At 37.3% G+C, this 14,239-nt stretch overlaps 1 protein-coding gene across 2 annotated transcripts in view; it reads left to right on the forward strand.

Moving 5' to 3' along the window:
• The window catches only part of TTC7B (tetratricopeptide repeat domain 7B), a 144,633-nt gene that overhangs the window by 79,483 nt on the left and 50,911 nt on the right, over nucleotides 1–14,239 (forward strand). For both annotated transcript variants that reach the window (XM_037395035.1, XM_037395034.1), the window contains exon 16: nucleotides 14,077–14,193. In XM_037395035.1, the coding sequence (XP_037250932.1) occupies nucleotides 14,077–14,193 (117 nt within the window). The remainder of the gene's footprint in view (nucleotides 1–14,076; nucleotides 14,194–14,239) is intronic.

The following is a 14,239-nucleotide window of genomic DNA, read 5'->3' on the forward strand; positions in this document are numbered from 1 at the left end:
AAGGATATGATTCGGATTCCTTGTATACTCAGTGCAATTGATACTGGCAGCCAGCCAGACACATCTGGTGAATAATATAAATTTGGATTGATTCCTTCATGTAACTGCGTTATTTTTGCAAGGATTTATCAGCAAAACCTCAAGCTTTCAGTCTGTTCTTGTGCACTATATCTGGTGCTTTTGAAATGGTTGACGATGTGTATGTGCATGTATAAAAAATATAAAACACAAGCGCTTAGCATATATTGTTGATTCCATTTTCTTATCCTGCAACTTCCGTAACAATACAATCTCGTGGTACTTCCTAGAAGACTGAGAGGAGAACCTCTTGTGTTCCTCTAAGGCGTGCTAATTTTTAGATATACTGAAATATTATTTGCCTATGATATTTTACTGGCTTTTGTAAATACCTCAAATATAATGTTTTATATTTTATCTTTGTTATGTCTGCAATCCCGGTAAACTAAATAGTACAAGTTTCCTTAGTATTCTCTGTATTTCTGTTAAAATCTTAGCTCAGCCTTACGCAAAATGATACTTCAGTGGCTTTGCAGCATAATAAATTGTTATACATGGAAAATGTGGAAGTAAAACGTAATGTTATTTTTTGTTTCTTTCATTGTTGTTCTTATCTGCATATGTCTGTATGCTGTAATTGCATTGCTGCCCTGAGCGCTGTCCTGCCCTGTTCACAGTTGTATGTTCTCTTTGTTTTGCTTTTCTTTGAAAAGAACCTAAATTTTCAGAAGTTTATAATACTACATCTCTGTAAGATGCCACAGGTTGCAAGGAAAGCATAGAATACACTGAGTCGTGCTGAGAATTGGATACTTTCCAGCATTCTTCTGTTCTAATCAATTAACAAATACGTTGTCTGTCAGTATTTAACATTTGAAAATCTGATTAATTCCTAGGATTCATGTACAATGTTTGAGGTGTACAGCAAGCATACATTCATATCTTAAATCATTGTTAACCTTCTTGCACTATAAAGCTATGGAGTTGCTGAGCAAGCATGGCCAATCAATGATTTTGCCCTGTGTGGCCTCTAGGTCAGTAAGTAGAAAGAGATTCCTCAGAGCAAAAGAATTGTCCCATCATTATCTAAAGGAGTGGAAGGAATGAGCAAACAACACGTTGTGCTGTTAGCAGCAAGATAATAGCTTTTTCTTTGAATAGAGGGTTGATTATTCTTCCGTTGTTCATTATATTGGCGGCATAAATATGCAATCTGCTCTGAGACCTTAAGGGGTATTGGAAAAACTATTGGTGAAAATCTAAGAAACCTCTAAAAGTGAAATAGATATGTAGTAATGTTTTCCAGAAAAAATAAAAATATAGAATATTTCCTAAATAACTATAGCACTATAATTTCAAACTTTTTGTAAGCCTAAAATGCTAGGTTGTAACCACTCTATTTACAAACAAGTAAGCATTGTTTTTCAGAGCAATACTATCCATCTACTTTTAAGTGCTAGCTGACCTCTGAAGCCTTCTGAAATCTGAGAGAACTTTGATCCAGGGACAAAAAGATCTCTAGATGAAAGATTCCTGAACAGATTAAGATTACTTAAAAGATTATGAATACCCTGCTTTGGTGAGGTGGGTGGGAGTAAGGTGGCAGCACCAAAAATCTGAATAGTTAATCTCAGTCAGGTCCCATTGCATTTGTATTCATCTAAAATTACACTATTTTTTTCACACCTTTCATTAGACAACTTGTCCCTGTAGTAGAAATGTGAAGTTTAGTTCTTCTCCAGCTTGAGAGGATTTGATCCCACAGATGATGCAGCTCAGAATCCTAACCATCAAACTCTGTGGGACAGTGGGTGAGATGATCCATTTCATGAATCTCAACATGGCCCAACAATGTCTGCTTGCAGCCCAGAAGCCAACTGAATACTGGGCTGCATCAAAAGAAGCATGGCCAGCAGGCTGAAGGTGATTCTTCTCTGCTCCCATGAGACCCCACCTAGTGTACTGCATTCATGTCTGGGGCCCCCAGCCTAAGAAGGACATGGAGCTGTTGGAGCGGGTCCAGAGGAGGGCCACAAAGATGCTCAGAGGGCTGGAGCACCTCTCCTAGGAAGACAGGCTGAGAAAGTTGGGGTTGTTCAGCCCGGAGAAGAGAAGGCTCCCAGGAGACCTTTTAGCACCCTTTCAGTACTTAAAGGGAGCTTACAAAAAAGACGGGGGAAGACTTTTTTTGTAGGGCCTGTAGCAATAGGACAAGGGGTCATGGATTTACACTGAAAGAGGGTAGATTTAGTTTAGATATGAGGAAGAAATTCTTTACTGTGAGGGCGGTGAGGCACTGGCACAGGCTGCCCAGAGCAGCTGTGGATGCCCCATCCGTGAAAGTGTTCAAGGCCAGGCTGGATGGGGCTTTGAGCAACCTGGTCTAGTGGCAGGTGTCCCTGCCTGTGGCAGGGGGTTGGAACTAAATGATCTTTAAGGTCCCTTCCAACCAAAACCAATCTGTGATTCTATGATTTCTCTGCTTGAAACAGAAGAAAGGGCCACGCTTCCCTGAATGCAAAGAGCGTAGGCAGGAAGGAGCCACAATATATCCAGAATTACTGGAGTACTTAACTGTGAGGGAGGCTTGAGGTCTTAGATGCTTGGGCTTTCCTTGAATTTATTTTATTTTAATCCAATGATTGTCAACTCTGTATAAGCAGTCCCAGAGGTGTGCATTACAGTCTGAAGGTGTATTCAAGGTGATGCAAGGTAACGGTGGCTGTGTTGCATTGGTTCATATCAGGCTTGTATATCTTGTGCAATAGATACAGTAGAGTTTTATGTACAATTATCTGAAGACCCTTATTTACAAACTCTTTTCCATGACTCCTTCCTGTCTTTTTATCTGCTTGTTACAATGAACCTGTATCTGCTGGTCTTTTGAATGATATGAAATCTCAAAATAACCGTGGTTAGTCAAAAGTAGATTCTCAGTCAAGGGAGACAGAGTTAGGTTTCTTAATGAAATAGTTGTGATTGTTTACTTAATCTTAGCTCTTTGGGGTTCCCTCATTATTTCAAGTGTTGGGGCACTTAAAGATGAGTATAGTGCCTGAAATTAGTGTAATTAGACAAAACCAATAATAAATATTAATTGCTGGTTTTATGCTGAAAATTGAACTGCAATGGATAGCAGCTGACAAGCTTTTAAAGTAACAGAAGTAGGAACAGCAGATGGGTTATTTGAGGAGTGCAAGCATGTTATTTTAATGTTAAGTACACTCAGAAAGGAAAGTCATATGGTAACAGGTTTGAAGACAACTGAAGACTAAGTTCACAGTTTAAACATTTACATTTGTTGAAGTGTGATGGAAATTTTTTTCTTCCAAGAATATTTCACAGAAGCATCAAGCCAATATGTCACTCCTTTGAAAACTATTAAATCCTTTCCTTCCTGACCCTCAAGGACTCTTTTGAGCTGCAGTAGATTTCCCAGAATCGCAAAGCCTTTTAACATCCCCCTCAGTTCCTTGATTAACAAACTTGTTTCCTTCTGGGAGTTGTCCGGGTGGGCATAACAGAAGAGTGGGTTGGTAGGCGCAGTGTATGATGTTACATACACTGATGTTTTGTGGGACAGGCACGTATTTATCAGTTAAGGGAATAGACTACACTATTCTGTTTTCCCAAGGTCAGTTGTAGTTGCACTAGTGGTGGTGCTTGTTAAACTTACCTTTTTTTTTTTCTTTTTTTCTGTGATAAATAGAGCACTGGGAATTATTTGAGGAAAGAGCAGTAATACATGATTGGACAAGAAGTAGTGGTCTGCTGAGCTTGCCAAAATCATGTCTTTTGGTATATACATTCTTGTCAACATTTGAGATCATGCTTTTTGAAATCCCTTCCATTTTGACCCTGTCTGTCTTGGGAGTTAAACGAATTTGTTCTCAGGAATGATTTTTCTGTAATTCATGAAAGATAGTATCAGTTGCTTGTGTATTTTCTTTTCATGCTGGGCTTGTCTTTCCCCCCCATTCCCCCCCCCCCCCCCCCATCCCTTTTGGTTTTTGGTGGTTGTTACATGTTTTTACAGAATTGTCCATTAAAAAAGATGTTGCTGATAGGTAGATACTACTTTATATAATAAATTGGTCATTGGCCTCAGGGTCTTATTCCTGAAGCATATTTGCTAGGCTGTAGATTCTTCTCTGAAACTTCATTGAAAGAGTCTCAGTTTGGGTCATGAGCTGGCTGCTGCAGGGTGTTCAAGGCAGGAAAACACAAAGTTTTCAAGTATAACTAATTTGTTCTGGCTTTAGTCAAAAACTATATTCATTATAGTTTACAGATTAACATTTTCTTAAGCACATTGAGTTTATAAGATGGAATATAGTATACATAAACTCCACCAAAAGTCACAGGACTGACTGCTGCTTTTCCTTGCAAAGAAGCAATGCTACTGCTTTGTAAACAAATATACGGGGAATAATATTTCAAATGGTGCAGTAGAGGCTGTCCAGTGCACACCAAGGATACCTATTCATGGTTTCAAAAAAATTGTGTTATTTTAGGGCTTGAGAACTATTTTTTTTTCATCTGTTGCTTGTTTGTGAGCCAGGCTTCAAATAGCAATCTGAACTGCCTATTTTTACTTCATCTATGTTTCTATATGTATATGGGCTTCCCGCTAGTGAGGATCTGTGCAACCAAAGTTGGAGGTTACCCTTATGGTAACCTTATAACTTATTGGCACTATAGAAATCTGCCACATTCCCTGAATTGCTTGAAACACGTTTCACATCTTTTGGGTATGTTTGGTCATTGTTTGAGAAACAGTTCAGGAGAATTTTTTTATTAAGTTAAATGATTTTCCAAAGTTTTTACAAAAAGTAGATTTGGTTGCTTGACCTCCTGTTGCTGGTGTTGAGCAATTAGTGATTCAGTCAAATGGATTTCCTGAAGGACCAGATTGGTAGAAGCAGCTAAAAAAAATACATAAGTAGACATTGCTGATGGTTGTGTTTGATACCTCTTCTCATTAATTATGTCTCGTTAGCTTGCAAATGCAGCTTGGATAATGGAGACTTATTCCTGACTGTTGAGACTTTGAACAAAAATGAGAAGTGAAAGTGATTAATGGGGAAAGAGGAAACTGGCTTCAGGATAAGGCAAGAGAAATTGATAGGTAGCAGTGTCACAGAAATTCAGAAGAAATTGCCAGGAAATAGATTAATTGTTCAATCATGCCAAAAGATATTTCAAGGTGTTTACAAATGGTGATTTTTTCATGTTTTGTAATGAACGACTTATATCTTTCCTGATAATAAAACTTCCCTTGAATACTCAGAATGAAGTAGACTGACTGTGCAAGTGTTCACTTGGCAATTGCAAGCAGACACCTCTGAATTTCTTTCTGTACTTCAATTATCACAGTTATAGAAGCAATGAACCTAAAATCAGTAAATGTGTAAGTAAATCCTTTATAAAACTATATGTATTACATATTCTATCTAGTTTCATGTTGTTGTAGGTTAAATTTTTGCAATTGTGTCATTTTATTGTTTGTTTTGATGATCATGTAGATCATGTACATGTCTTGGAGTTGACTAATGTGAAGCTTTAAGCTTTCTACAGGAGGCATTAAAGGGACAGCTGTCAAAACTGGATGCTCAAATTAATAGTTTGAAGCCAGTTTTAAAACTCCTGACCTTCTATATATCAGAAGTCACTAAATTTGCTTTGGTCTTTCTGTTAATGTAGGTTTAGCTAAAGCATACCTTCCAGAGGACATCTGATCTTGATAAGTACGCATCAGAAAGTGGGGAAACCTCTTCTTTTTAAAAGAAGCTACAAACTTTCAGACAGTAAACTGCTGTCAAATTCTGGACTGTGAATGAAGTAAATGCTGGGAACCGTAGGATTTTCTTTTAACTTTTTTCTTCTTAACCATTTATTTAAGAGTAAATACAAGACTGCCAGAAGGACACTTGCTGATGGTGTGTACGAAGAGAAAGTGAATTTGCTAAGGCTTGTCTTCCTCCTATTTCCTCATTTCTTTTATGTTTCCTGTAACAGTCAACAGAAGTTTTTCCTATGTATGTAATTGTTGAGTGCAAGAAGTGACTTGCTAACATGTCATTTAGGAAAGGTGAATAGATTTAGTTTCTTTCAAATCATTAATGTTGCATAATATTTGTTCAAACTTAATATTATGCATTCTGCATACTGCTTTCCCGTTTTATTTACTCTGTGGGATCCATCAGTTAAACTGATTTAATTTACACAAGCAATTGACACTATGACAGTTTGTTACAGAAATGAGATACAACGGTACAAAGTATGCATGTCAATGTGAGCTTTACAGCAACATAATTTTTTCCTTAAATTCAGATCATATGAAAAAAAGCTTACATTTTCTGTTTAAATAAAAAGTGTGTATTTTCAGACTTTAGTATCTTTCTGTAGTGTTACATTCTACATCAACCTTTTTGTGATTTATTGATTCATTTTAAAGACAGGATCATTGTCAAACTAGTTAGTCTAAGATTTCACAATTCATGCGTTTAGACTTGGTGAGGGGTTTTTGTGGTTGTTTGTTGGGGTTTTTTTTAACATATTTCCTAGGTTTAAAACCAGAACAACTTCTTTTGAACTTGCCTAGCATTCCAGGATTTAAAGTTGTGGGATATATGAAATGAGCACTTAAATGTGAAACCAAAATGAAATATTATATAACTCTATACAGAACTGGTTATTTTTTTTCTTTCTTTTATGCTCTAATAAGTAACAGGCTGTCAGAGTTGATTATATATAAAGTTTATTCTTACATTTAACCTATTGCAGGAATCAATGTGGTTTTCAGGGAGACCAAGCTATTGTTTGATAATTTCTGCATAGCTTGTTAGTTGGCTGTTACCATATTTATGGGACTACCAGTATGTTTCCTACCATCTTTTAATAAATTATTAACATGTAAAAATACTGTTAGCTGAAGTTAGAAATGCAAACTGTTAAATTACTTTAAAAGGTTCCCTTGAAACTTACTAAGTTTACTCAAAGTTGGTTAAACGTAAGCCAAAGGTAGTTGTGTTTTCAGTACTGCATTGTAAATAAGTGGATTTGATGCATCCTTTTAAATTTTAGCTTCTTCAAGTGGGCTAGCTGTTCACTGTTGTGAAGGGTGTGCTTAGCTTGACCTCACTGCATACAGAAGCGTTATTAAAGGGTTCTCAGCAAGGCTCTTTGGTGTGTTATGCTGAAGGACTAGTATTTTTCAAAGCACATACATTCAGTGTTATGCACAGCTCTTCCTTATGTTCTTCAAGCCGTGAACAATGTAAATAATTTATATAATAAGAGAATAATAATGAAGTTTACTCCCAGTCCTAACTGAAAATACAGCATTCTGTTCAGTTTTGATCAAGATACAGGGATATGGACCCTTCAGAAGCAGAAGTCTAGTGGAATTAAACGTTTGCTGTAGAAGGTTTCTTAGTCTGAGGGACTTCAAGGAGATTCCTGTTTACCGCTGTGTTGAGTGACACTGCTCTAGCAGCCAGATTGGGTGGAAGAATAATAGATACCATGTCATATTACCAGATTTGAAGAAATAATTGGGGAATGAAAGGCAGGTCTCTTCCATGGAGCAGTGTGTGGAATACAGATATCCAGCTATGGCTAATCCAAGCTGGCGTGCTCATACAGTGCATAGCAACTTGCAAAAATTATTTACTTGGTTCCAAAAGGAAAGCAGCTGGTTTTAAAGTGACACCCAAGGGGAGCAGTACTTGTTCACTGAAAGAACTTGAAGTTCTCAATACTAATAGTGTTACTTACCACATAACAGAACTTGGTCTTCACTGCTTTGGATTTTTGCTTCATTTTACAGAATAGAAGTATCCTTAACTTAGGCCAGTATTGGACAAATTAACTCCTCTTGTTCTCCTGACATTCCCGCTGTGGAAGGGAATAGGTGGTTGTATCGTCTGGGTATTTATTTCAAAATGGGAAACAGGCTGGCTGAGAAGAAAAAGACATAATTAAGATGGTGATTTTATTTTGGAGATTCACAAGTTGTTCAGTGTGCTACAAATTCCACTGGTTGGCGGGTAGGGAAAGCTTCAGATCATGGTTTAATAAATTATCACAGAATCACAGATTGGTTTTGGTTGGAAGGGACCCTAAAAATCATCTAGTTCCAACCCCCTGCCATGGGCAGGGACACCTGCCACTAGACCAGGTTGCTCAAAGCCCCATCCAGCCTGGCCTTGAACACTTTCACGGATGGGGCATCCACAGCTGCTCTGGGCAGCCTGTGCCAGTGCCTCACCGCCCTCACAGTAAAGAATTTCTTCCTCATATCTAAACTAAATCTACCCTCTTTCAGTGTAAATCCATGACCCCTTGTCCTATTGCTACAGGCCCTACAAAAAAAGTCTTCCCCCGTCTTTTTTGTAAGCTCCCTTTAAGTACTGAAAGGGTGCTAAAAGGTCTCCTGGGAGCCTTCTCTTCTCCGGGCTGAACAACCCCAACTTTCTCAGCCTGTCTTCCTAGGAGAGGTGCTCCAGCCCTCTGAGCATCTTTGTGGCCCTCCTCTGGACCCGCTCCAACAGCTCCATGTCCTTCTTAGGCTGGGGGCCCCAGACATGAATGCAGTACACTAGGTGGGGTCTCATGGGAGCCGAGTAGAGGGGGAGAATCACCTCCTTCAGCCTGCTGGCCACAGGTCAGATTAGCTGTACTCATCAGGAAATAAGCACCGGCAAGGACCTCGGATGTCACAAGGCTGTGTTATTACATTTGTCTTATCTGTAACACTTTTCATGAGCTTACCAGCTGTCTCTTAAGAACAGTTAGGTTATTTGCTCCACTCTTCTGCAGTCTATCCAAAACATACTGTGAGGAAGCAGTCTTTTCTACAATTTCATTTATTATCTTGAGACCTAATTGCCACCCTTAATGATTTTAGTCTATATGGCCTTTATATATACTGGGTTTTGTTGAAACTTTGTCCTCTAGATAAATTTTTCTTTGTCCTTCTTGGTGCTTGTCTCATCTGTATTTATAGATAGAATTTGTACCTCTTCTTGGGTTGTTTGTGGTGGGATTTTTTTTTTGCTAGACTGATTAAGTGGAGTATTTTTCATACTCTGCAGTCTCCAGTGAGCCGATCTGCCTTGCAGCCTTTCTCTGCGGCTGCTCCAGTTTGAAATTTCTCATGTGTGTGTTTTTAACTGTTATAATGAGAATTATGTATAACATACCAGATGTATTCTCAGCAGTGTATTGTACAAGGGCACTGTCTCTCTCTTTCTGCTTCGAGTACATTCCAGAATCGCATCTGCCCTCTTTGCAGCTGTCCCACCTTGATGAACTTGGCTGTTAGGCAGCTCTGGTTTGAAATAACTGTTAACCTATGTAACAGGAGTTACATTTGATTTAATCTTTTGATATAATCTTTTTATTTGATATAATCTTTTAATTAAACTTGAACTATAACCCATTTTTCCATTAACAATGTTATCTAACACTCCTTTACTTTTCGTATGCTATTTTTATATAAATTTTTGCATGTTATTAAGATTGTGTATATTCATCTTCCCTCTTGAAAAAATCATTGGCAATGTAGTTGCTGTTCTCCAGTCATTACAAAAGTGAGATTTTCTTTAAAGTTTTTATTATTGAAAGGACAGTCTTATGTGTCACTGTTTCAATAATTCTGGGAAATGGATTATTTTTGACTGCATTAACTTTAATCATTTTTAAAGTGTTCCTGTTCTTCATTTGTCATTGTTTTCATATCTGAGACAGCATAGATAAGGATTATGGTGGAGGCTGGGGGCTCGTTCCTGAATATCCTTAATCTTCGTCCCATTGTCTGTGTTTATTATACACATTTCCATTTTTTTTTCCTACTTGGGTACAAAAAAAGCCTTTACAGATTGTAGGGTTTTTTATATAATATATATATATTTATATTATATATATATATTATAGTTTAGCTTTAATTTTTACTATGTACCTAGATGCAGCATTCTATGCTGATTTTTCTTCCTTTTCTCTCTCCCCTCTGTCCCCTGCTGTTAGGATCTCTGCATGTTTCTGACGTCTTACTTGCACAATGTTATCAATGATTGGCTTGTCAAACACATAGGTTTACCCCTTCAACTTGAAACGTGGATCCTTAAATGTTTTGGCATCTTTGTGTTAGATGCCAGGCTTCTGCTGTATCTCGGATGTCTTTGCTAACGTTTGCGATCAAATTATTTGGGTGTATGCTGCTGAAATTCAAAGACCTGATTATAAACCCATTTGGGATTTTTCATTCTTTATTTAAATAAAAATCCAGTGTTATATGGATTAGGTTACAGGCAGCTGTTTTATAATGTCCTCATTAGGTAGTGAGAACAGTCTTGAAGTAATGGAGTAATTTGCTGCCTCAGTAGCTATTTCATGAATTTATCAGCTATTAGCTCCAAGAATAACTAAGCCTTTCCACTTAGGAGTTTGATTTGTTTTCCATTTTGTGTCTGAGTAATTATCTCCTAAAATGATACAATTCACTGTATTTTTATCTAATGTTAAATATCTGCATCCGTATCAAACACTGATACAAATGCCCTGTTAATCTAATGTCTTTAGCAGAACCTGTTTTACCTACTTCCTTTCCCCAAAGGATTTGACCCAAACAGATTTCTGTTCTTGTGTTGTATTTATGTGTCTGACACTTTGATGACACACCTTGTTCTACTCTTCATTTCTGTTTTGAATATTGTCTGTTCCTCAGTATTTGCGTTCTTATTCATGAGTGCTGTCCCACCATGCTGTGGTTGCTCTGTCATGTTTTGTTCTGCACCGTGTGCCAGTAATTTAAACCTCTGACTCTTACAGACACAAACAGATAATTCATGATACTCATAAAATGTAGAGCTTGATTTTCATCATCCTATCTCTTGAAGAATTATCCATTCTTCACCATTTTTAATAATGTATTAAAAACAGGTGTGAAAAGGTGCCAGTAAAGTTTAAAACTCTGTGTCAGTAATGCAGGCTGTATTCCAGAAGAGTTGTTTCCACAGATGCTTGACACTGACCTTTCAGAAAATCATTTCTCAGATGACCTACCTTACGGTTTATAAAACTTTCCTGATAAATAGTTATCCCTGAGCTGCTTGTGTATCTTGTTATCAGCTCCTACCTCCAGCCATATTTCAGGGGAACTTGGAAGAATTAGGTTAATTTGGGAGACCTGTTTGTCATATGGTGTTCCTTCTGCCCATTGCCTCCTTCCTTTCTTCCCTTCCTTCTCCCGTGTGTTAAGTAAATGTTTAGTTGGCAGGTTTTTTTGTTATTAACATCCCATCTCAGTTTTCTGAAGTGTCTTAGTTATCTTGTAATTTATAGTCAAAATATATCTTGGACCCAGTGAAACTGCTCTGTGTGACTTTATAAATGCAACATTTTCTATTCAGATTATTTTTGGTTTAGTGTGGAGAATCCCACACCAGTGTACTACTTCCCCCCACCCCCCACCCCCCTTAGATACAATTGCCTACCCTTTCTGTATTAGAATTATGACTATTTTACATCATACTTTGTTTATTGTTTGTATTTTGGGAAAGGTGCAACCATCCAGTCCCCTTGATTGCTGTAATGCACAAGAGGGATGATGTTGCATGTATACCAAGTGCATCCAAAAGCATCAAACTCTGATGTGTTGCTTTAATTGTGACACATTGTCTTCTGCTATCTTGCTTTTGAATCCTGCGCTAGTAGTCTATGTTCTTACATTTTTGTTGCACAGACTCCTGCTATTTTGTATAAGTGTTTAAGTATTTTCTTACGAATCAAATCCCCTGCCTTTTTGTCTCCTGCTCAGTTTTTCTTGTAGCTCTTGCATGCTGAATCTTGGGACCTTGTCCCTTCTCTCTGCTACAGAATTCCTGAAAGTCTTAAATGCTTGAAAGCTGTTAATGTAAATTCAGTCTATCTGTACATAATAACGTATATATTATTATTATCTTTCTAGAATGACTTATAAATTCAGTGCTTCTGAATTTATTATGTTTCGTAACTTTTGTAAAGTGCTTTATGATTGCAGGTTTTAAAAAATTGAACTTCTATAGGCTGTTCAAACTGTAAACCCCACTCTTTTTTTTTTTTTTTTTTTTTTTTTTTTTTTACATACGTACAAGCAAGGAGATTGTAGAAGGTAGATTCCCGTGATTTTTGGTTTGGGCATTGATGCCTAAGCCTTGTTGTTTGGTGCAGGGTCTGTGTGTGCATCTGTTAAGGGTAGAATAGATACAGCAGTGTGAGGGGAGGAGGAAGTTAGTAATTTTCCCTTCTCTCTTGAGTAAAATGATGGACAGACCTGGACATTTTTAATTCTAGTGATATAGTAACAGGTAAACAAATATCTAGAGTGGGCGGGTCTGCCAAATGAAATATGACTTCAAATTATCTATATAGTTCCCCGTACAGCCAAATCTGATTTACTGATAGGAAGAAAGCTGAACTAGTATAACTGATCACTGTTCTGCATTCCTACAAGACATCAGGTGAGACTCCAGATGACCTTATTTACTTTGCTTATCCGCAGGTGCTCATTCTCATAAACTAACTCAGCAACCTGCCTTTGGTTTTACCTCCACACACATTTTACAACTAAGCACACATTGTACAATTAAGGTAGTGTGATTCAGTTTTAGATTTACATGCTGGGTACTTTCTGCAAAGGATGTTCAATGCAACACTGAAGTTTTAGCTACTGTTAATTGCTGAGGCACTTGCTGTCATTTCTTATTCTTGAGAAAACCCTCTGGCTGTTTGCAGTTACTATTAGCAGCCTCAAAGTTTGTATTTGGGATAAGAAAGTTCTGAGCTTTCACACATACCCACCCTCTACACCCTTCTCAGTCTTCCCACACAAACCATATGACCAATCATACAAATTTTTCACTTAGGATGATTAACTTTGCAGTGGAATAAAATGCCAACATACACCTGGGTTTAAAAACAGAAAGTAGGCTAACATTTTTATGTGTACTGTCATCCTGCTTTCTGCTCTTTAATCTTGTGATTTACTAAAAATTGCTTTTAAATTAGTATTTTTCCAGTGTGTTATATGTTTTCAGATGCTGTGACTCCTATCGATGTTGCATACAAATTGACTAGCTCCTTCATTGTCACATTGCATTTATATTCTTTAATTATCCAGGAAAGTGTCTAAGTTCATCTCTGTGGAGAACCTTCTATTGATACATGGGATGTAAAAGGGATATGCAGTCATCATCTTCAGAGGCTGTGCACCTTATTTGTCTTGCTGCCATTAGAAAGAAACATCAACTTTGAAATCAGAATTAATTTATAGTGGCTTCTGGCAAACATGTTTGCTTCCATTAGGAATAGTTTGCTGCATATTTAATGAGTGATGTGCTTTCCTCAGGTCATCACTTGTGCATGTTCAAAATGTTCACATTTCAAGTCAAACATCAATTTTAGTGCCTACTGATGGCAACATAATGTAGAGTGAAGCAACTTTTTTTATTGACCTTACCAATGTTGACTACTTCCCATGAATCTGTCGGGGTACTGATATCTTTTTCAGTATAGTGTCTTCCTTTTCCTATAATAGGAGTTGATATAGGAAATTAATTTGCATCAATAATGAGTTTTCTTTTGTGAGTTATAAGTTATATAACTACCATCTGAGCCATTTAATGGAAGGTGCTTTTCTTTCTCATAAAAGTAGTGAAGATTTTCTTTAGTGAAGATTTCTCTTTTCAGCATATGAAGTACTGTTTTTAGTGGTCCTGCTAATTTCACTAAGTTATGTTGTCTTGTTTAACTTTGAAAAATAAAATCTCGTTTTTATTTTGGGCAGAAACAACTATTGTTTCCACCCAGCTGAAAAGGCCATCTTGCACTGTTATTTTGATGATGGTGGATATTTGGCTGTATTGTAATTACTTCATGAAACAGTTACTTAAATTAATACTGTCTCTGAAGTTATGTTTTCTCCAGTTTGGTGTGATGTTGGCTATCTTTAAAAATGTTTTGCTTGAATTGAAATCTCTTTCATTTCTCTTTTAATTTCCTTTTCCTTTTCACCAGATTGCTGTTTACAAAAGTCAAATTGGAGTCACTGTGCAGAGGCCCAGATGAAGCACTCCTTACCTGTAAGCACATGCTCCAGATTTGGAAATCCTGCTACAATCTCACTAACCCAAGGTAAGATGCTGTAGAATTCTAGGCTGATCGGTACCTTGCTCAGTAG

This window comes from Falco rusticolus, chromosome 7 (genome assembly GCF_015220075.1).
Source record: "Falco rusticolus isolate bFalRus1 chromosome 7, bFalRus1.pri, whole genome shotgun sequence".
NCBI classification, from domain to species: Eukaryota; Metazoa; Chordata; class Aves; order Falconiformes; family Falconidae; genus Falco; species Falco rusticolus.